Source organism: Mytilus edulis, chromosome 3 (assembly GCF_963676685.1).
Source record: "Mytilus edulis chromosome 3, xbMytEdul2.2, whole genome shotgun sequence".
In the NCBI taxonomy this organism is placed as follows: domain Eukaryota; kingdom Metazoa; phylum Mollusca; class Bivalvia; order Mytilida; family Mytilidae; genus Mytilus; species Mytilus edulis.
In genome coordinates this window covers 78,745,697-78,769,715 of record NC_092346.1, presented here as the reverse complement: position 1 = coordinate 78,769,715, position 24,019 = coordinate 78,745,697, and the positions used below count along the sequence as shown (strand labels likewise).

Below are 24,019 nucleotides of genomic sequence, written 5' to 3'. Positions count from 1 at the left end.
TTGGTCAATTAATAACCAACACAAAAAAAACCAACAAGAATGTGTCCCAAGTACACGGATGCCCCACTTCAACTATCATTTTCTGTGTTCAGTGGAACATAAAATTGGGGTAAAAACTCTAGTGGGGCATTACAATTAGAAAGATCATATCATAGGGAACATGTGTACTAAGTTTCAAGTTGATTGGACTTCAACTTCATCAAAAACTACCTTGACCAAAAACTTTAACCTGTAGCGTGACGAAGGAACGGACGGACGAACAGACCCACAGACCAGAAAACATAATGCCCCTCTACTATCGTAGGTGGGGCATAAAAAATAAACCACAGCTAGTCTATAAATCATGGCACAGAACACTATTCATTACATTGTATAAATCAATACACAAAACACTAAGCATAACAGTTCTCAAACATTGCACAGAACACTTAAACAATAGTCTCGAAATAATTGGGCAGAACACTCACCAAAATACTTAATATTCTATAGATCATTGCACAGAACACTTACACAATAGTCTCGAAATAATTGGGCAGAACACTCACCAAAATACTTAATATTCTATAGATCATTGCACAGAACACTTAGCACAATAGTCCACGTCATATCATTGCCTTGCACATAAAGCTAAGCACAAAAGTCCATTAATCACTGAACAGAACACAAAGCACAATAGCCTTAAAATAATTGCACAGAAAAAACACAAAAACCCTTAAATCATTGGGCAGAACACTCACCACAATATTCTATAGATCATTGCACAAAACACTAACTTAAGCACAAAAGTCCATAGATCATTGAACAGAACACTAAGCACAATAGCCTTTAAAAAATGTTAGCAGAATAATTAGCACAATAGCCTTTAAAAAATGTTAGCAGAATAATTAGCACAACAGTCCTCAAATCATTTAAAAGACCAATAAGCACACACATCATTAATCATTGAACAGATCACAAGGCACAATACCCTTTAAAACAGTTAACAGAACACTGAAAACAATAGCCCTTAAATCATTGACCAGAAAACTAGGCATAAGACCCTTTTAAACATTTAACAGAACACTGAAAAAATAGCCCCTAATTCATTAAACAAAACACTGGGCACAATAGCCTTTAAATCATTGAACAGAACACTAACACAATAGTCTTTAAATCATGGAACAGAACACTAGGCACAAAAACCCTTAAATCATTCAACAGAACACTGCAGACAATAGGCCTTAAATCAATCAACAGAACACTGCAGACAATAGGCTTTAAATCATTCAACAGAACAGTGAGCAAAATAGCTCTTATATCACTGAAAACAAGAATGTGTCCATAGTAAACCGGTGCCCCACTTACACTATCATTTTCAAAATTCAGTGGACCATGAAATCAGAACAAATACTCTAATTTAGCATTAAAATTAGAAAGATCATATCATAGGGAACATGTGTAATAAGTTTCAAGTTGATTTGACTTCACCTTCATCAAAAACTACCTTGACCAAAAACTTTAACCTGAAGAGAGACAGACGGACGTACAGAGGAACAAATGAAAAAACGAACAAACTAAAGGACAAACGCACACACAGACCAGAAAATACAACGCCCCTCTACTATTGTAGGTTGGGCATAAAAAAATACTAAGCAACATGCAGTTCACTAACTACCTGTTTGAAGTCAGGTGCTGGAAGAGTTACAGCAAGCCCTGTTACACAAGAAGCACACATTCAAAATTCAAATTGTGTTCAAATAAACATAACAATCCTGACGTCAGCCTTTTTCAAATAAATACAATACATGATTTACAGTAAGTCATGGCTATCTCAAATATAATGTCATGTGTGGCAGAGTTTTGTTTAATATCTACTTGGGCAGAATATTTCACACTGCATCCCCTCTGGGGTATAAGTCCCATTTGATCAGAACGGTAGGCATGTTAGGTGGTAATTATGCAAAAATCAAGTTTCATTCATTACTGTATATTTGTAATTCACCATCATTATATTGCCCAAATGAATAGTGAAAACCATTTAACACCATTGAACCAACAAGATTGTAGCAATGAAGAGAAATAACTCTTATTCTGAGTGTTGACTTTTCATGTTATTCTTTGATTGGATATGGCTAATGGATAATCCATAGAACAAATTTTAAAGTTGAAAAGCATGCTGTCATGTTTACCTTATACAAACAAAGAAAAGATAAACATTAACAATTATGACAGTCTTTAAAGCTGGATTGTCAGAATATGCTTCTGAGTTTTTGATTATCTCAATATTCACTTAAACTTTCTTATTAGACCATTCACTGGTAGTTAAGATATCCTGGTAAAGACATAAATGATGTGACTGCAGAAATCAACTAACTTCTTTGAACCTGCATTTGTTTACATCCTCCCACCCCAGACATGCCTAATAGGTTGATATAAAGATGTATTGGTAACTAATACACAGTACAAAAGCTACCAAGGCTGTTTTGATAGATTCAAAGTTGATTTAACAATTATTAAATTACTTCAAAGTATACTTATACTCACCGGTCAGGTGATGAAATTTCAGAAATTACATAATTATTGAGTTTAAAATAGGGGTTGGATGTAAAGAAACACTGACTGTTAAAATATTAGTTTTTTTTGTTCGAATTATTGTACATTTGTGATAACGGCGCTTCTTTTGGCAGACTGCAATATGGGTTTATCCATTGTTGAAAGCCATACGGTGACCTACAGCTGTTAATTTCTGTCAGTTGGTCTCTTGTGGAGAGTTATCTTTTTGACAGTCACTTACTTTCTTCTTTTTTATACATAAAATAATCAATATTTTTTTACAGTTGTTAAATATCACTGAACTTATGAGGAGTTTCTTTTAAGCATACAGCCCACGGCAAATATAACACAATAAGGGGGATAAGTATGTGGACAGAAGAGGAAGACATTGGAAAGGATTGCATTAGCTAAAACAGAGGTACTAGAGCATACACTCAAATAAGAAGAACAAAAATAATGCTGGGAGACCCCCAAAAATGTTGATTTGATAAAATTTAAATAAATGATTATTTTTCATAAATATGTTTTGCTCAGTATCTGAACACCCAGGGCCATCTTTATCTTAGTTGTTACACATTTGTATTAATTTCAACAGTAAAAATTAATAAATATTCAAAGAGGCATAACTTCTACAATTTCAAATAAAATAGTGCATACATTCGAGTTCTTTGATTTGTACGAACGAGACCTTAGAAATTGGACAACAGTCCTCTAATAATAATGCTACATGTTGATAGTCATAGTCATATCACTATTACATGCAGAGTCATTCTCCTGCCTTCCTGAAATCCTGTGATAAAATTAGGTTGCTAGGTTTCAAATACTACTGTCAGTAATGAGTCCCAATATAACAAACATTAGCCTATTTACATGACTTTTCATTAGGAAATGACATGGAAATATCAACACCTTTAGGTACACTAACATTATATAACAAAGCTAGCTATCAAAAACAAATTAAGTGCACTTTTCACTATACCAGACATTTTAAACATTATCCTTTAGATGAAGGTGTGTCTCTTCTTAGTAAAATAGTATCATTTTTAAAACATATTATGAGTTTTAGTTTGTGCAGTTTGCTTTATATTTGTAAATAGACTAAATTACTTTAGTAAGAGTTATTAATAAAAGTAAGTTCAGTTCCTTTCTGATGGAAACAGTTCTAAGTTTTTCTGATTGCCATATTCATGATATTTGCCAAATAGGATATAAAGTAGTTATCTACCAAGTTTTTTCTACTTTAAATCCTGTCTGTCTGGTGTATTTGAATAATTTAACTTTTTGGATAGATGTATTGAATTCATAACTGATTATTCTTAGAAGAAGAATGAAACTTAAAATGGATGAATGTTTTAAAACTATTAAGGAACACTTGTCAAAAACATATTACACTGAATTAGTCATCCATTAGTCTTTTTGAAGAAACAAATTTTACCTCCCCCTCCCTCCCCCAAAAAATGTAATTGGTTATAACCTTAATTATAATGACAATAAAGTGCAGGCTTTGTTAATAATTTTGAACATAGCTTACTGTCAATAGTTTTTTGTTGCAATAAAAAAAAAAGGTTTCCAGGGAACCTTGTGTGTTTCCTTGCTAATATCATAAACAAAATGTTTATAGCCATTTATCAGTCAAAATACAAAAAAATGTAAATTTGCCATGATGCTCTCTTGTTTATAAAGAAGCTTCTTTGTAAGTTTTGTAAAATACCAGAAAACTTTGACATTCAGTAAAATCTTTCAGACAGCACCAAAATTTTGACCACAAAATTAAACAACTAAGGCCAATGATTTAGTGAAGGTTGTCTCAGGCAAGACAATATTAGGAAAGTAAACAGTATGTGCATGGTGCAACCATAGATGTAATACCCATCTATGGTGCAACATACAGAGATCTATAAGTATAAAGTAAGTTTATAGTAGTTATCTCCCCTTAGAGTGATGGAATCATTGTTTCATAGTTAACATTCACCATTCTAGAAACATGTTTAATTGAGGTCTGGGGCTGGCATGTCAATAACTGCTAGTAGTCCTTTGTTAATGTATGTATCATTGTCATTTTACTTCATAGTTTGTTTTGTTATCTATTCTGACATCAGACTCTGACTTCTTTTAAACTGAGTTTTACTGTGTGTATTGCTATGTGTTTCTTTATTCTACATTGGCTGGAGGTATAGGGGGAGGGTTGAGATCTCACAAAACACGTTTTATGAACCCTGCCGCATTTTTGTGCCTGTCCCAAGTTAGGAGCCCTAGCGTTCGTTAGTCTTGTAATCTTTTCAATTTTAGTTCATCTAAATATTTTGAAGTTTATTGTGACATCCATTTTCACTGAACTAGTACACAATTTTATTTAGGGGCCAGTTGAGGACCACCTCTGAGTGTGGGATTTTCTCCCTGTGTAGAAGACCAATTGGTAGCCTTTGGCTGTTGTCTGCTCTTTGGTCGTGTTGTTGTCTTGGACAATGTCACATATTCCCCATTTCAATTCTCAATTTCAAATCATTGTTACATTACCACCCCCGTTATAAAATCTGAAATTTCTAACCTGCAAGTATTCAGTTTTCTCTCTCATTCTATACAAATCGGCAAATACACATTCTATATGTATGTTTTTATCCATTCTGGTCATGTTATTTACAACTTTTATATTGATAACCCTCATAGTTATCATAACCTAATCATCCCCCTACTTCTTTTGTTCACAGTTATCAAGATTATACTGTCAAGTTACTGCTTGTAAGACATACATTTAGACAAAACTTAATTCTTTATGTTTATCTCCTAAATTGACAAATTTAGATGTTCGAATATATAATCAAGTCACCAAGAGTAAAAATAGAGTGATAACCGATGATAACTTGAATTTCTCTATGCAAAACAAAGTTATCTTTTCTTGCTGATCGACAGTGTGAAAACTCCAATAGTTTCTAGTGTTTCCTACAATGTTACTCCTTATAACATCCTTTCTTTCATTTCATCAAACAAACACAATTTTAACTACATTTGTTGTATCTTTGACAAGACAGACCTTTAAACTACCTGTAGCTTTTAAATACACTCGGCTGTACAGCAAAAATCTACCACTAGGCCCCTACCCTTCCTTTTTCTACTTTCCTATCCCATGTCCACTATTTCTTCTACCCTTAGACAAAATGATTTTGTATCCATGTGTATCTGGATATCCTGTTCAATCAGCAGATCTAACATACATGTAAATGATGATGCACTTCCTCCTACCCATGTTCTTTCACCCCTCCCATTCTAAGTGCCCTATAATTCTTACCTTAGATAAGATGACCATGGTTCTACCTGTAGCTGGCTACCTGTAAGAGAAAAATCAATAGTAAATCAATGATGTTATTAAATATTTATCTTGCTGTATAATTTTTCTCCTGTAATTACTGCTGGATTTGTGTTTTTACACTTGGTCCTTTGTTTACCAAATGTGAAAATAAATTTTTATTGTCCTTAGCTTACCGGCCCTTAAATGATAAAAAATATCAAACAGAAAGTCAAAGGGTGATTGCTAATAAGGTTATTGAGTTCATCCTGTGAATAAACATATGTAGTGACTCAAAAAAAAAAACATCTCAAGAGTCAAGACTCTAAGAGTTTAATTTTGTTCTTTGAGTGAGATGCGTAAATTTTTTCTAATGAGGCATGATAGCAGTGCATCAGCAATTGATCTTGTTACCTAAAAGTAAAAGACTATCATTTTTAACAAAGTTATTAATATGAATCAAGAAAACTGACTATCCAGGAATGTCTTGAATTAAATAAAAAGTATATGGAAGTCTCATGATCCTCATCTTTGTTTTATTATCATTCATGTACAGTGGCCTTTACTATAATAAGATCATCATTTGAAATGCTCCTGTAAAGTTTAGTTAGATTGAAGGCATAGTCTCATAAACAATCTTAAAAATACTGTCATTGAATCTTTTTCTATCATTATAAGTACTTATATAAATCAGATAACCTGTCATTGAATCTTCTCCAATCAAAATACATTATTTAAATCGGAATGCTGGCCTGCAGATATTTTCACAAAAAATGAAAAAATAGGTTTTAGACAATGAATAGCAAAATAATGTATCATCCATGCATACAATGTAAACAACAATTTCAAAGAGATAAGATGGACGAAAAAAAACCCAGGATGTAACTGATACGTTTTGAACATCATAAATTTGTTATACATTGTATAAAGCAATTTGTATAATTACCGGCCTCAAGATATTCTTTCTTTCCCAGTAACTTGAAAATTGCACACTAAAAGGTCTACTTCTCATTATAGAATCACCTAATGGCAATAAAATATACAATACAGGCTTGTCAATTTCATCTTGTTATCGGGATTTCTACCTGTTCTTCAGACCTTGGTACAATTCAAGGAGGGCTCATAAAACTTACTAACATAATAAAATAATGTGGTCTCCTGCAATTATCAACATATAATGATTTGTGAAATTCACCATTTGTATTGTCTGCAATGTTTTTCATTACAGTTGAGGACTTTGTCCAATTTGTATTCTATCTTTATTAAGAGGTGTTAAACCATCAAATTAATCTCAAAAGTAGAAAGTTCATCTAACATCAATCAAGGATACAATAAGGCATTGTTATAATGAGATTCTGAGGCTTTAAAAACTTATCAAGTATAAAACCTCCCAAAAGTATACAAAGCATAAAGGAAACAACTGCTGGCCATTATCTTCACCTCCATCGAACATCTTTTCAGGGATAACTTTTTTTATGTTTTGTTAAATTGTTTCTCATCATGAAAATACATTAGATGTTTGCCACTGGACATTGTTAGCATTTTTAGAACAATCAATCAGCCAATTTCTCTATCATGATCTTAAAGTAATTCAAGGCCAGTTGCCCCTATGATAGCTATATATAGTTAAGACATGAACAAACCTTATTGATATTGATAACATAATTAAACACCAAAGGTTCAAATAATCAATACCTATAAACACGTGTCACTCTTTTTTGTCAAAATCATTTCTATATCTGACATAATTATGATTGATAGTTGACAAATGATGTGTAAGATTTTATGTCATCTATTTTCCCCTGATATAGACATTTTTTAATTGAGCTATCAGAAAAATCTTATATAAGTTTTTAACAACGATTAAAAGGAAATGTTGGGTGTATGTCAATGTTACAGCAACTCCCATATAAATACATGTAGATGTGCCTCAACAAGCTATATCTAACTCAACATTACTTGACCATCCACTTATAACTAGATGTGTCTCAACTCTCAACCCACATACAGCTTTATGTGTCTCTATAACCCACTTATCACTAGATGTGTCTCAACAACCCATATGCCCATGCCTGCTGCCTGTAATTATGAAATTCAATAATTCAAAAATGAAATGCAAACTCTATTGTAATTATATATATATATAATCATTATACAAAATGAAATCTGCTCTAAATCTGAAGGCAAATACAACAAAGTCCTGATATGTACAATTTTTAAAGGCAAATCTGTGCAAAGGGTTGTATAGGATTGAAACCCAAAAACTTTTTTATAAGTATTAATTCCACATACTAAAGAACAAAATCAAATCCAAATTACATGAAATTCTATAAATCAATGGATAGATTGATCTATTATTGTTTAAGACCCTCAAAACAAAAAGGCTTTATCCCAGCAACCGAGTCATTGGAAGCATGATCATAATTGTCTATAAAATCAGTTGACCAGAACAAAAGGCAAAGTTGATCTATAAGTAGTCAATATATATGTACTAATGTACCAAAATCAGATCACTATCTGCAGGCAGAAAGAAAAGTCCAGACGTCTGGTTTATTTCAGAAGGTCAGAATGACAGAATTAGTAACAATTTATGCCCAGATCACTTAATGACAGGGGCATAAAAAAACAAAAGACATCAAAAAGACAACATACTGTCTTCAGTCCTAATTCTGATTTATAGGGTGCTTGCCTGTATTTATATGTACAAATTGATAAAGGCAAAAAATATATTAGATGTACAAATGACAAATGTACAGACTAAAAGACAGTTTTCTCCAGAAAATCCTTTACATGTTTAATTTCATCACAAAACATAATATTCAGCATCATAAAATTGAGAATGGAAATGGGGAATGTGTTAAAGAGACAACAACCCAACCAAAGTGCAGACAACAGCTGATGGCCACCTGCAATGGGTCTTCAATGCAGCGAGAAACTCCCGCACCCGGAGGTGTGCTTCAGCTGGCCCCTAATCAAAAAAGTGTACTAGTTCAGCAATAATGGACGTCATACTAAACTCGAAAATATACACAAGAAACTAACATTAAAAATCTGCATTACAATTTGTTTTTTATCTATTGCTAAGTTAATAATGCTAACCTTTGAATTTTTTTGTGAAACAGCAACAGTTAGAACCAAAGGGTCCCCAATAATAAATAACACCATATTTGTGTATTACTCTTACAAAATAATTCACAGTCTATCAACCATGTGTTAATGTGAATATATAATGTAATGTCCCCTTAAATAATCTTCACTTATATCAATAATCAATCTCAACAGGAATCACTTTTTAAACCTCAATGACATAATTTGACAGTATTTATTTTCATGGGTGGGTTTATTTTCTTTGTATTGTGTGTGTGTGTATAAAGGCTAAATTTTTGGTTTTAAGTAAGCTAGGTCAAAAAGTAGCATGTGATATGAGACAGAATAAAAACTCCCAAAGTCACATGACCGAGACAGACATAGTTTCCTCATTCTGAATAAGTTAACTGTATCATATACATATACATTTGTATGCAATAGGGTTACATATACAAGTAGAATGTGCACACAAATAAAAGTACAAATAAGTTCAAAAAAGCATTAAAACTTTATATTTATCAGTTGTGAGTAAAATCAAATTTACTGATCCTGTCATGTCTCAACCAAAATATGCACATGCATAGGCTTACTTTTCCTGATACTGTATCTGTTTTTTCTAATATTTAAGCCATTGAAATAGGAACCCCTGTTTTTCACTTTTGTTGTCTTTTTTTCTAGATTTATTTTTATTTTACATTTTCAACTTTTTTTCTTCTGCAAAAATGTTAATAAGACAAAATAAGCAACTCACAAAATAATTTTTAACTCTGTTCCATGTTCATGGTCCTGCCTGCATCAGTGGTTATTGTAGGTGGCTTTAAGGGTCCCTTATATATATATAATACTGCTTTTTTTATTTACAAATTTGGTGTGGAAATAAGATCATCTAGAAGTTTTATAGTGTAGGAACTGAGCTGGTTAGATTGTACAAATATTTACACATGGTTGTACACTTATTAGATAATGCTCAGGCACTTGTCTATTAATTTTTAACATAACAGATTACCTTAATTTTAACACACTGAAGTACAAACATTCTTATTACAAAAAAATCAGGGTTGCTATCATCATATTGTCATTTATTTCCCGAAAAGTCGACTGATTTAATGTCTTAACAATGGTTAAATAATTTTAACAATCCATTTTATCAACTATTGTCCCCTTCCAGGAGAACATTATTTTGTTTTCAAACAAATTTCCAAGTCTCTGTATTTGAAATTGACTCTGAAACCCTAAATAAAAATTCACTGAATTTTAAGAAACAACTTTGATGGTCACTTGCAAGTTTTTGTTAACGAAATCAAAGTTCTATTGTAGTATTTTGTAAATAGCTTACATGCATAGGAATATTAGCCTTAAATTGATACACATTTACTCCTTTTAATTACAATTATTGTTGTTTTAAGCCTAATGAGTCATGAGAAAGGGTGTAAATAATTTTACCTGTGTTCTCAGGTGTGATCAAGGGTGAGACATGTTATAAATAGGTGATCAATAAGTAATTGATATTTGAAAAACTTACATACAAGTTTATGACCATTTGTTAGTACAGTGTACAATGTATACTGTAGGCGTTCAAAATGTGACTAATAATAATAGGACTTTTTTTCTAAACTAAAGACCTCTATAATCTGAATGATAGAGGTTTTTTTAACTGATTAACATTAAATTCCATATTTATGAAATGTTACTAAAAATACATACATGTGCAGAAATTGTGAGGTATGATTGTTTTCTAGCAAAAGGCCTATCTTAAAAAAATACATGTTACATGACTGTTGAAGTGGCAAACAAATTCATTCTTGTATTAGTTATAGTGTATTACTATCATCATGAAATTAGCAGAGGTCAATTTTGAAAAAAATTAAATTTGAAAACCCATCTTCAATGCAGCAAATCTCATATGATCTGAGTGTACAGCTGATATTTTGAAACTTAATATTCACATATTTTTATAATTTATGAATAAAATAAAAATGTTTGGCATTTGTCAATGTGACAACAACGCAATGACATAAAAACAGAAAGACATTTTGAAGTCAACATTAAAATTCTTCAACCAAAGACAAATGTCTTTAGAATATTAGTCATATACATGTAAGAAAGATGTGGTATGACTGCAATGAGACAACTGTGCACAAGTGACCATATGACACAGAAATTAACAACGTTAGGTCACCATACAGTCTTTAAAAATGAGCAAAGCCCATAACACATGTTCTTAACTGCCATAGATTCTAAAAAAGCTGTTAATAACATTGACTATCAAAAAATTTTGTAAGATGTATTGATACATGTACACCCCTTGTGTAAACTTTTACATTAGATAATATTTTCTACTTTTACATCAGATAATCATTTTACAATACAGAATGCAGTAGGTGACCCTCTTACAACTTTTTTAAATTCAAGTTATCAATTAGTCATTATGTAAATACAACATTTGCAATTAACATCTTTTGCGTTCTTTAATAAGTTTCAAAATTTTTCAAATTATTTGATTCATAATAAATTGGACAACATGTACATATAAATGATCCATCACATAAATTTTAATTTTTAAAATTGTTTTTATGTTCTGTGATATATTACATGTATTACGATGATGATTTGTCTCCCCTGAGGGATGATACTAGACTGATTAAAACATTCTTATCACGTATCTGTAAACCAGGTGTACAAACATTTAGTACATCTTTAACTTTTAAGGCCTTAAATTAACAACAATCTAAAAATATATTATTGAATATTGTAGGAATCAAATTGAGAAAGTTGGCCATCAGGAAGAAGATACAAATATTTGTGGATCTGGAGTATAATACTGGAGATCTATATCAATGTATCTGTCTAAAATATACCCATATGTATTCGAAAAATATAGGCAAACTGAACGAGGTCCAAACCCGGAAAAATCAAGAATTTGCATTATTCATCATGTGAAACCAAGTTGAATAATTGTAATATTTATCTTTCATCTAATCCCAACTACCGATACAAAACTGTTGTGCTATTTCTTCCTGAAGCTTGATGAATAAACTATACTAGGTAACCTGACAATTCAAGTTTTAATATATATGTTCCATTTAAACAATAGGTACTGTCTTGTACTTCTAAGACAAGTTATTTGTTTATAAGGTTCTTGTCAGCTAATATACAGTGGCGGATAAACGATTTAAAAAAAGATGGCAACAGAGAAGCCATAGGCAACTGTTCCTCACTCACTCAGCAGTCAAAAAAACAAATCAAAGACAATAAGGAGACTTGTGCCACATTGGGTATATCCCTGATTTGTATACAAATATCTACAAATGATATGATTGGCTTGATTGTTTTAAGGCTTCATAATTAAATTAATCGTAAAAATTCCTTAAGGACAACAGCTTTAAAATGACTAAGCAAAGGTTAAAGTTCATCCCTATTCCCCATACCAAGGTGAACAAACTATCATCCTATCAAATGTACACAAGAAATAAAAACATGACTTAAATTACAATAAACCTGAATAGGAATAAAAGGATATGTGGGGCATAATGGTGATATATCCATGATCTACACACTTAAACTGAAATAAATTGATTTACCTTCCGCCTAAAATTCTTAACACTCATCCAAACTACATGTACACTATATTTCAAACACTCATATATAATCTCTTTTTTTTTCAAATAAAAATCAATATTGATTGATGTACATTGAACTGGTTATATACCTAAGATTGAGGAAGTAATGAAAAAAGATTAGAATTTTTCTACACCACCTTAAAATGTAGAGGTTGAAGGTTATCTGAATATCAACAATGAAAAGCAGATATGCATGTACTTTGTGACATACTTCATATATATCCTTATCACAAATACTTACAAAATTTATTGTCTTATTTTATCTTAAAAACAAAAATATTTTTCAAAAGTTTTAAAGAATTTATTCATATTTATATGTCAATTATTAGAATCATCAGACACAATTGACAACAGTAGAACTATGAAAATGATGAGGTACATGTATAATATGATTTCTTTAACCAAGTTGGCTCAAATATCTAGTTATTTATTTCATTGCATTTCAGAAGAGATTTATGAAGAAATATTTATGGGATTTGTCCTTACAAAAGCCAACTTTAAGAAAATCACTAGATGTGCTTGGACTGCTTTGATAAACTGATGGACAACAGTAAAGCATAAAGTGTGTCAATTCTGTGACAATTTGACAGGCATAACAAGGACAGAACATACACATGTACATGAAGTCAGGAATGCCATTGGTTCCTCAAAAAGTACTACACCAAGCAGCTTCATATATTCCAATTGGCTGTATATCAAATATATATTTATGTGCATGTACAAGTATATATGTGTAACTTGTTACAGCCCTTAAAAAAGAGGGATATTTTTAAAGTGAATCTTGAGAACTACTTTCAATTCAAATGGCAATTAAATCCAAATGAACAATGCTTTCTGTTTTCAGTTTTAAAATATGGTTGTTAATTTTTTTTTCCTTCTCTTTATTTACATATTATCGTAGCACATCAATATTGTTGGATTTTTTTTTGGGGGGGGGGGGGGGGCACTTAAATCATATACTTACCTTTAATTTTAGGAAAATGGGTTCAGCAAATTTAAAATTTACGATAAGCTAGCTATCATTTATATCCTAATGATTTTTTCAAATTATCTCCCTTGGACAATTTGTTTTGTTGATATCATGATAAATCTTTACATGAGCATAACATATGAACACAGCTCAATAATCAGCAAAAAGTGTTTGTGCAATTTTTTCATACAAAAGGCAAATAAACAGATGTGTAAGGAGCTCAGGATATGCCATGTACTGATGTGAAGATAAAATGAAAAGCTGATGAAGTCTTAAAATCAGATTAAGTCATGTCAGTGAACTGCAGTCTGCAGAAAGGCTTGTTGCCAGCCCTTTATATTCAGTGAAAAGCTCATTAGAGCTTATGTTTGTACTCTTTGTCAATATGCCGAATCCAAATAAAGTGTTACTTTCTTGCTTACTTTGACATATCAAAATTATCACGTCAGTGAACTGCAGAAAGGCTTGTTGCCAGCCCTTTGACATATCAAAATTATCTGGAATGCAAAGTCTATTAACCCTTGATGTTTCCAAAAATGAAAACAAATTTCAGTTTGACCATGGAAGTATTATATTTAACCATTTATGGAAGTTATTAGAGTGGGACGTGTGAAATGCAGTCTGAAATTTCCAGGTATAACATGTCTTAAAATTGGTGTAGAGACTAGACAGAATAACAGATTAAAAATTTTACAACTCAAATGGGAACTAATTTCTTCCACCAATTTCAATATTTCATATATAATGGCAATTTTTGACAATGCCCATTTCCATTCTCAATTGAATTTTATGCTCCATTATATACAGTACTAACACCTTTTAACTCCGGATTTCATAAATTAGTTACCTTTTGACAGTTAACCTACTCTGTGGTAGGTTGTTCTGATAGTCAGTAAAAAAAGAACAGTTATATTTTCCCCCAATTGTGCTATAAGAAAACTTTACTATAGCTCTTTTACTTGCTGTTACTTGACTGAGTTCTAGATTGTCTTATTACAAAGTACTATTGTAAGTTACCTGTTGAAAAATTATATACCGGGGGGGGGGGGATATTCACCTAGTGGTTCCACAAATGTATATGCAATAAATTCAATGTGTGATGATTAATTGTATATTGATGCCCATATATCTTCAAATAAACTGTTAAATCCTTTTCTGGGGAATTCTCATCATCTTTTGAACTTGCTTGGAGGTGTCAACTTATCTCTGTGACTTTTAGATGAAGAACAGCAATTTTTTTAAAAACACTGTTCATTGAGAGGATTTTGTGCCAAACAGTATGAATAGCAGTCTTTTTCCGTATTTTGTATTTTATTAGTCGAATGGACACATATGTATACAAAAAAATCAATAGTTTTTCTTTCTATGTTTGTTTGTAAACATTTTTTTCCACACACTGTTTCAGAACTGATCAATACATGTATGCATGTCATGGCCGACTCACCTGTCAAATATGACAATAAATTAAAACAGCATCCTTTACCTGTTGATTAGACACGTGTTTAATGTTAATTTCAACTTACCGATTAATCTATATTTCACGTTTAATTAAGAGTTGGAGTAATTAACCTTAATTCTTTTTCACATTTTCATTGAACAAGAGTTACACATTCGGCACACCCATTCACATTGAGAAAACCTGTCGAAGTTCTACACCGGGTGACGTCACAGGGTTTTGTTTTCTCTCACCTGGTGGTGTTTCCCAAATATATTGCACGTAATGTTAATTTTCTAAGTCTTTAGTCAATTGCATTTTGTTATGGATAGGATAAATAAGTTTTTCATCTTGTAATGTTTACTTTATATTCTTTTTACCTGCATAAAATCACCTGTAAAGTTGCCATGACGTCATGCAACGAAAAACCGGAAGGCTATTATATTTAATATCGTTCAAAGGGAATTAACTCAAAAGTAAATTTTGTGTTTACTGAATAAAATAAATTCGTGATAAAAAAAAAGTCAAATACCAGGCAGGGACAGTCTATATACTGTCCCTCCTGCAAATATGTGTTTGCTTGTGTGTTATTTAAATAATACCTGATTAACCAATAAAGAAATTTAAGACTTGCATTTTATTATAATATTTTTCTCATAACTATCCACTGTCACTCCTTCGTTGTACATATGATATAATTTTGTTATTGTTTTTTTTTTTATTTGATTTGTTGCCATAACCATTTATTGTTAAAATGCGTTAGTGCTAATAAAGTTATCTTATCTGATCTTATGTTGTCTTTGTAAATCATATCAATTGTAATGCCCTTTATATGCCCAATAATATATCTGTATTTTATTTTGCCTATTATTGATAGAAGTTTAAAAAGAGTATATATTTGCCTTTGCCTTTTGTATTAGACATATATTCTGTCTTGTCGGAGAGTACCCTGATAGCGACCTAGTTCAATTCTTAGTCTGTGAGAAGAAATACGCAATTGAGTGAAATTTCATCTCTGCTCAGGTGATTGTAATAAAGTAAGATATCTTTCAAGACCAAAATGAGTCTTAAAAGTGCTATAGCTACAAAGCTTTCCATCAGCACAATTGTGCATTTGGTTTTTCACTGTATTTCATAGTGCTGATACAAAAACTTTTCAATTAAAATTTTGAATCTAAAGTTGCTTGCAAAAGGCTTTATCGTTATTTTCCTCCCTTAGCACTGGGGTAAAGCTGATGACCGTAACTGCATTCACGGTCATCCCAAGATGTCGGATGAAAAATTAGGTCAGTTTCTGTATTGTCTGTTAAAGTGTTTCTATATCATTTTCTTTACAAATCATACATTGAAACGATGTAAATTTATAAAAGAATCACTCGGAAATCACTAATTACTTCCGAGAAATGTGCATGAAACGGGAAATTCGATTTGAAAAAATCGCCAAGATGACCGTAAATCATAATCGAGATGACCGTAACAGAATCAGAGATTCATAACAAGGCTGACCGTAACTGCTTTTAAGATGACCGTAATTTGTAAATGATGACCGTAACTTTTAAAGGATGACCCTCAATTCTAAGAAATATCCGTATTTATATAACTATCTTTTTATATCAAATGATTAATCGTGTTGGTATACACATATTAATATGAGAGTTTTATCCTATAGGTAGACGAAAATAAGACATGCTTCAAATGCAAAGATTACCATATGTATCTTTTTTTTTTTTTTTTACAGTAGATGGTTTAATTTTTAAAATGAATTTGACAAAAGACATGCAAATGAACAGGAAGGGAAAAATGCTACAAAAGCGCGATAAAATGACACCTTACAAGCATAATGAAAAAAAAATGCGGTGCACAGCCTTCAACTGCTCGACAAAAGATTTTTGTTTTGTTTCTGGGATTCCTTTAAAAGACATATAATAAATACACATTTTTAAAAATGCCAAAAATTTGCATGTACACCCATTGATATTATATCGTCTTTCATTTTGTCATGCAAATAAAATAACAGAAACATTTTGAAAATATCATTCGAATAAACTAGTGAAGGTGAGCTCCAGCAGAGTAGATCCTTAAAATAGTATTGTACGAAAAGCGTATCACAAGGCGGAACGTTGTCAATTTGTATATATACAGAAATGTTATTCATAGAGTCAGGATTCTACTTCTTCAAAATTATCTCCCCATTACGCCAGTTCATGCTCACAATCGTAGAAATGGAAGCCATTGTAGGGATGACGCTCTGCCAATTTTGCTCTTGAAAACTGATAAATTTATCCACATACAAAAATGTAGCACCATTACGATCGATCGTTATATGTCAGTTATATTTTAAAAGACAAATGTATCTACTAGCTAATGAGCATTAGTTAATGATCTTCTCTGCATTGATTCAACTTAAAAATATTGTCTGTTCGGATGTCAGATGGAATTTTTGAAAATTCTTAACCATTTAAAAAACTTCTAATTAAATATTTCGTGGAAGGGCAGACTAAACATTTTCAGTAGTTGAAGATTATAAACCCTAGTTATCACACACAAGAAAATCATATTTTTTCGAAGATATCCATTTTCATCATCCAAATTAAAAGACTTTCGTCAAGTACTTTTAGAAAAAAATTGCTATTCGAACACAACTACTCTGTTTTTGTGATTCTTTAGATAGGTATCTCACTTGACCCATATATTTCATCTTTTCGTACTGTCATTTTTTTACGTTATAAAGTCAACCTGTAGCTTTGATATATAATAATGATAGAATCTGAAGCGAGATGCTATATAAAATACTCTTGCTTTGTACGTTTTAAAGACAAAATATACACCCCAAACATGCCCTAACATAAAAAGGTGCACTCGATTTTTCTCGTTTCGATACAATCGTTACCTGTTTTGGGGAATTTTTTCTTGAATTACATAATGGAAGGACAGACACGAAAATTTCTGAACTAAAAGATTGATATGTTCTCCGTCCGTGATAAAAAAAAATCTGAGGTTATACATTTTCTACATCCAACTTATAGATACTATATATAAAAAAAAGATGTGGTATTATTGACAATGAGACAACTATCCAGAAAAGACCAAAATGACACAAACATTAACAACTATAATAGGTAACCGTAAGGCCTTCAACAATGAGCAAAGCCCATACTGCATAGTCAGCTATAAAAGGCCCCGATAAGAACCATGTCGTCGACTTGATATCTTATTGTTTTGCATTACTATGTAATAGATACATTGAAAACTTATGCAAATGGTGTTTTGAAAATAAGAAAATTGTCGTTTTATTTGTTTCTATTAACTTTTAAAAATTTTGTTACTATATCAAACATACAGTTAACATTTATCGCTTTCTCGATAAACACAGAGCTTCGATTCTTTTGTTCTATTTCAAAAGTGTTTCCGCCTGCATATATCAAGACAAATTAAGATTTTAATCTGCTTCCTCTGGAACCATACACATGGGCTCGATTACCAAATATTCGTATGTATTATTAATGTTTTTAATGCTCCATTTATTGGCATTATGTTTTTCTGGTCTGTGCGTACGTTCGTCCGTTCGTCTGTTTGTTTGTCCGTTTGTCCAGCTTCAAGTTAAATAAAATTGAAACTTAGTACACATTTTCCCCTATGGTATGATCTTTTTAATTCTAATGCCAAATTACAGATTTATCCTATTTTCATAGTCCACTAAACATAGAAAATGATAGTGTAGATGAGGCATCCGTGTACTAGGGACACATTCATGTTTCTTCAAATTTTCGTCGTATCGCTGTCAATTTGTGTTAAAATTTTAACGTCGATATCAATAAATATTTCATTGTTTACGAGAAAAATGCAATTTACGGTCATCCTTTACAAGTTACGGTCATCTTTTTACCAATCACGGTCATCCTTGTTTTATGTTACGGTCATCTTGAAAATATTTTGATTATGATTTACGGTCATCTTAACGATTTTTTCAAATCGAATTTCCCGTTTCATGCACATTTCTCGGAAGTAATTAGTGATTATCGAGTGATTATTTTATAAATTTACATCGTTTCAATGTATGATTTGTACGGAGCCCCGCTAGGGACATGCAAAGAAAAAAAATATATTGTGCGCACAAAATAATATAGTGTGCGCACAACATAATTATATTGTGTGCACAAAATAATATATTGTGCGCACAAAATAATATATTGTGCGCACAATTTAAATATATTGTGCGCACACTTTAAATATATTGTGCGCACACTTTAAATATATTGTGCGCACAATATGATATGGTGTGCGCCCAAAATTAGGAAAACAGTTTTCACTTGACCATGAACTCATTTTATTGATCAATCAAGGTTAAATGTTCGTGGTTTAGACGAAATCTCATATACCAAATGCAATAGTTCTTCTATATTCGGTTGTATGAAACGATTTTAATGTCTAAATGTCAACTTGACAGTAGTCATCTGACCTTGACCTCATTTTCAGGGTTAAGTGGTCCGGCAAAGTAATGTTTTTGTGTTTTGGTGTATTTCTTGGATACTATAATCATTTAGCTAGTTTGATGTACGGAATGTTTGTATGGTGTAATTGTCTATCTTGCAGTAATATTAATCTGACCTTGATTTTATATTTCATGGTTCGTGTTATTTGATCCTTGTTTGGTCTGTTTTTCAGATACTATAAGGAATAAGTGAACTTTATTTGTTTTGTGGAATGATTGTAATGTATATGTATTTATCTGACCTTGACTTTATTTTCATGGTTTATTGGTCAATTTTAAATATCTGAGAATTGGTCTATTTTTTAGATACGATAATAAAGGGATAGTTTTACTGTATTTAATTTACAAAATAATTATAAGGCGCGCATGTTTTATAAGGTTTGTTTCTCAGATACTTTTGGTTCTTCAATACAGCAAGAAAATCTTGCACCCAAAGGCGCGCTTTAGCTGGTCCATAAACAAAAATATGTACTAGTTCAGCGATAATGGACGTCATACTAAACTTCTTAAGTGTTTCTCGTTTCTCGTTTTTTATATAAATTAGGCTGTTGGTTTTCCGGTTTGAATGGTTTTACACTAGTAATTTCGGGGACCCTTTAGAGCTTGCTGTTTGTGAGCCTAAGCTACGTGTCAAAGATCGTACCTTGACCAATAATGGTTTACTTTTATAAATAGTGACTTGGATGGAGAGTTGTCTCATTGGCACTCATACCACATCTTCCTTTATCTATCCAAAATATATAAAAGAAACTAAAAGTAAAATTCATAGAAGACCAACACAAAGGCCAGAGGCTCCTGACCTTGGACGGACACAAAAATGCGGCGGAGTTAAACATGTTTTGCGAGATCTCAACCCTATTTTTGTACCTATAGCCAATGCAGATACAAAAAAAACCAGCAATACCGACAGTAAAACTTAGTTTAAAAGAAGTCCGTGTCCGATGTCAGAATAGGTAACAAATGAAACTTAATAAAATGACAATGATACATAAATTAACAAAGGACTACTATAGTGCCTATAGCAGTTACTGACATACCAGCTTCACACCTCAATTAAACTGATTGAAAGATTATGACTGTCTTAATTATTTGAATATCAAGCACAATCCCTCCCGTTAGGGGTTGCGTACCATACCATCATAAAATATATGAGAAGAATATAACCCGTATGTGTATGAGCTATGGTGTATATGTATTATGTTGTCTCATTGGTACTCGCATCGATCGCGATCAATCGGGCCACAAGTTTATGAATAAATGATACCCAAAACGGACCATATTTGAAAACATTGAATCATAATTGTTTCGTTTGTTTTAAAAAAAATACCACTGAGGAATACTTTTTCATGGACTATTCCTAAATTGCTTCGTAACATTTCAGTTTCATAATGAATACGAACAATATTCTGTAAAATTGTACATGTATAATGAAATCGATCAAAAATAGATACTCAGTGACCTCTTGCCCTCTCTTCTTTTAATCAGAATGAATCTATAACTTGGCCTGAAACATTTGTACACAACTCTTAAAAAAAATCTAAATCATATTTAACATATTGTTCTATGTCGGAAACTTGTTATTCAGTGGTATTCTGTTTATTGGTGTGGTTCATATATGTTTAGCGTTTTGTTACAGTCATTTTGGGCCTTTTATAGTTTGCTGTTTGGTGTGAGCCAACGCTCCGTAATGAAGACCGTACTATAACCAATAATTTTTCACTTTTCATAAATTATGACTTGGATGAAGAGCTGTCTCATTGGCACTAATATTGAATCTTTTGATTTATATATGTTCTCAGTTTTATCTCTATTTGATCACAACTTCATGGTGGATTTCTTAGACTGAACACACCGTCACATTTCAATAACGAACAGTACATTTTGGGTCAAAACCGTACTTTATCATGAACAAACAAAGTCATCTTTAATGATAAAAAAAACTTGTGTACGTGTATTCAGTCAGACACTAAAACTTCATCATAAACTATAACCAAATCATTTACCATAAACAGAGACGGACGGACGAACGGACGTAAAGACTTTTAAATATAATGGCCATCTCTATCTTCGACGGAGCATAACAAAATCCAAGTCGTGAATTGAGGAACATGTCAGTCTCGTGTCAATCAAAACCAAATCTTGAGATTTTCAGAAATAAAGTATAATGCATAAGTGCAAATACAGTAGTTGTATATTTGTAACAAGAACGTCTACATAGGTTCGAAAGTGTCCTCGCTCTATTGCCAACTCTGTTTCAAACCGTTCCAATAAACTCTAATATGAAGTGGAGGCTTCTGACGCATCTGTTGGTAAACCAAGTTTTAGACGAAATAAACGTAATTTATTCAGTATTCATGTCAGGAGTCGATACAAATGCACTGATGATTTTTTGCTAGAGTATTTCCATGTATAATCTAGCCCCATTTCAAAAGAAAACCTTATGCATTTCTCCATTCTGTCACTTTAAAAAGAAGACATTGAAGCCCCGTACCATGTGTAAGGTCAAAGAATTTAACGCACACTATATTATGTTGTGCGCACAATATGTTTAAGTTGTGCGCACAATATATTGAAGTTGTGCGCACAATATATTTAAGTTGTGCGCACAATATATTTAAATTGTGCGCACAATATATTATTTTGTGCGCACACTATATTATTTTGTGCGCACAATTTATTTAAGTTGTGCGCACAATATATTTTTTTTCTTTGCATGTCCCTAGCGGGGCTCCGTAGATTTGTAAAGAAAATGATATAGAAACACTTTAACAGACAATGCAGAAACTGACCTAATTTTTCATCCGACATCTTGGGATGACCGTGAATGCAGTTACGGTCATCAGCTTTACCCCAGTGCTTAGGAGAGATAGTGATACGAATACAATATCAATGCATAACATCATATCACAAGCACTTGTCTCAGAAAAATTTCCTATATATAAAACCGTACATCATAGCCAAGGATATTCATTGAAATTTCTAGACCACCAACTTTCATTTTCTTTGCAATTTTATTACATAATATTTTTGGAACGTTAACGATTTGTAATCATGTTTTCTCCTCAATTTATTTTATAAGATTTTATTTAATATTTGAACTTATTTACCATTTTCTATTTGTACTTGTTCCTTTAAACAATAGCAACTTCCAAGTATACAAGTCACATATATCGACGAAATAAGTTCAAATATTAAAATGACAAACGCAAAAAGTGGTCCTTACCCAAAGAGCATGTCGTCTTTCTAGGCTGACTGTATCAAAAACACTCTGATTTGATCTTTCTTTAGATTCGTACCATAACAAGAGTTATTCTTGGAGGGGTTATTTAAAATTTTCGGGACTTATTGTAAATATGACTATGAGGCGTAGATTTAAATAATAGATATCCCGTCCGGAGCACCTGAGATCGCCCGCGGTTTTTTCTTTTGCTATCTATTTTGTGTTCGAAATTTCGTATACTGTTGTTCTGTTTTTGTCATGGGGATGTCAGTTTGTCGTCGAATTTTACAGCATCACCGTACTTTAATTCCAATACGATATAGATAAGACAGTTGGTTGGATGTTAGAGTGACAGTTTCACTCGGATGCAGTTCTTAAAAATATGTATCATTATAAACCTTAATATAAATGAAGCAACATTTTTTTTACTTACGACAGTCACTGGCGAGATTCATACCCATGGATTTTGCTCTCTCCCATTATTTTTTTTCGCAAATAATAATTTTCTTGATTCTCATTTTCTGATTTTAATGTTAATTCCAAGCTGACTTGTTTTGTCAAAACAAAAAAAAAACGTTATTTTTATTATTTATTCATCAACGACAAGTATATAATAATCAGTGAGAATTATTTTGTCATTGAACAAGGAAGCTATTAAACCAAGAGTTCCAAATGGTGAAGTTGAAATCATCCCTTCGTAAATTTTATGAACGCCATCACGAGTTGGTTGACCTTTATGGAATAACCGTTTCACAGATGATATTGGATATGTTCCTTACGTCGTAACTACAATCCACTTCCCTTTTATGAATGTGACCTACCGAATTAGACTATTTACCGGATTTGTTAGAATATATTAAACATCAGCAACACGACGGGTGCCATATGTGGAGCAAGATCTGCTTACCCTCCGGAGCACCTGAGATCACCCCTAGTTTGTGGTTTTGTTCGTGTAGCTTATTCTTTAGTTTTTGATGTTGTGTTCGTATTGCTTATTCTTTAGTTTTCTATGTTGTGTCATGTGTACTATTGTTTGTCTGTTTGTCTTATTCATTTTTGGCCATGGCGTTGTCAGTTTATTTTCGATTTATGAGTTTGACTGTCCCTCTGGTATCTTTCGTCCCTCTCTTTTTTAACTTAATATTTCCATGATTTTTCATAATCAAGACTATCTATCTGTTTAAGTTTACTATTTGAACTTTAATAATGCCCTTAATATTATTATTTTTGGTTAAGCTATAAAGGTGTGACGGGATTGCTTCCCTTAGAAAAACTTAGTAGATACTTAGTCAGCCGTAAGCGGTTGAGCTAAGGAGGTACTTCTTTAGCCCAGTCGGTATACGCGCTGCCTTGTAACACAGAAAGTAAAATCACAAAAAT

At 32.0% G+C, this 24,019-nt stretch overlaps 2 protein-coding genes across 11 annotated transcripts in view; both read right to left on the bottom strand.

Annotated features, from left to right (window-relative positions):
• Nucleotides 1–15,372, bottom strand: part of LOC139517527 (myosin-VIIa-like) — a 55,613-nt gene extending 40,241 nt beyond the window's left edge. For 4 of the 10 annotated variants that reach the window (XM_071308699.1, XM_071308705.1, XM_071308707.1 and 1 more), the window contains exons 1-2: nt 15,016–15,370; nt 5,819–5,858 (exon numbers count right to left, since the gene is read on the bottom strand). In XM_071308699.1, the coding sequence (XP_071164800.1) occupies nt 5,819–5,836 (18 nt within the window). In that variant the 5' untranslated portion in view covers nt 5,837–5,858; nt 15,016–15,370. Of the gene's footprint in view, nt 1–5,818; nt 5,859–8,914; nt 9,036–10,238; nt 10,309–12,483; nt 12,597–15,015 lie in introns of those variants that run through there. The other 6 variants (XM_071308700.1, XM_071308706.1, XM_071308701.1 and 3 more) reach the window with 5 other exon arrangements.
• LOC139517536 (arylacetamide deacetylase-like) overlaps nt 1–24,019 on the bottom strand; it is a 572,982-nt gene that overhangs the window by 79,929 nt on the left and 469,034 nt on the right. The window lies entirely within an intron of this gene.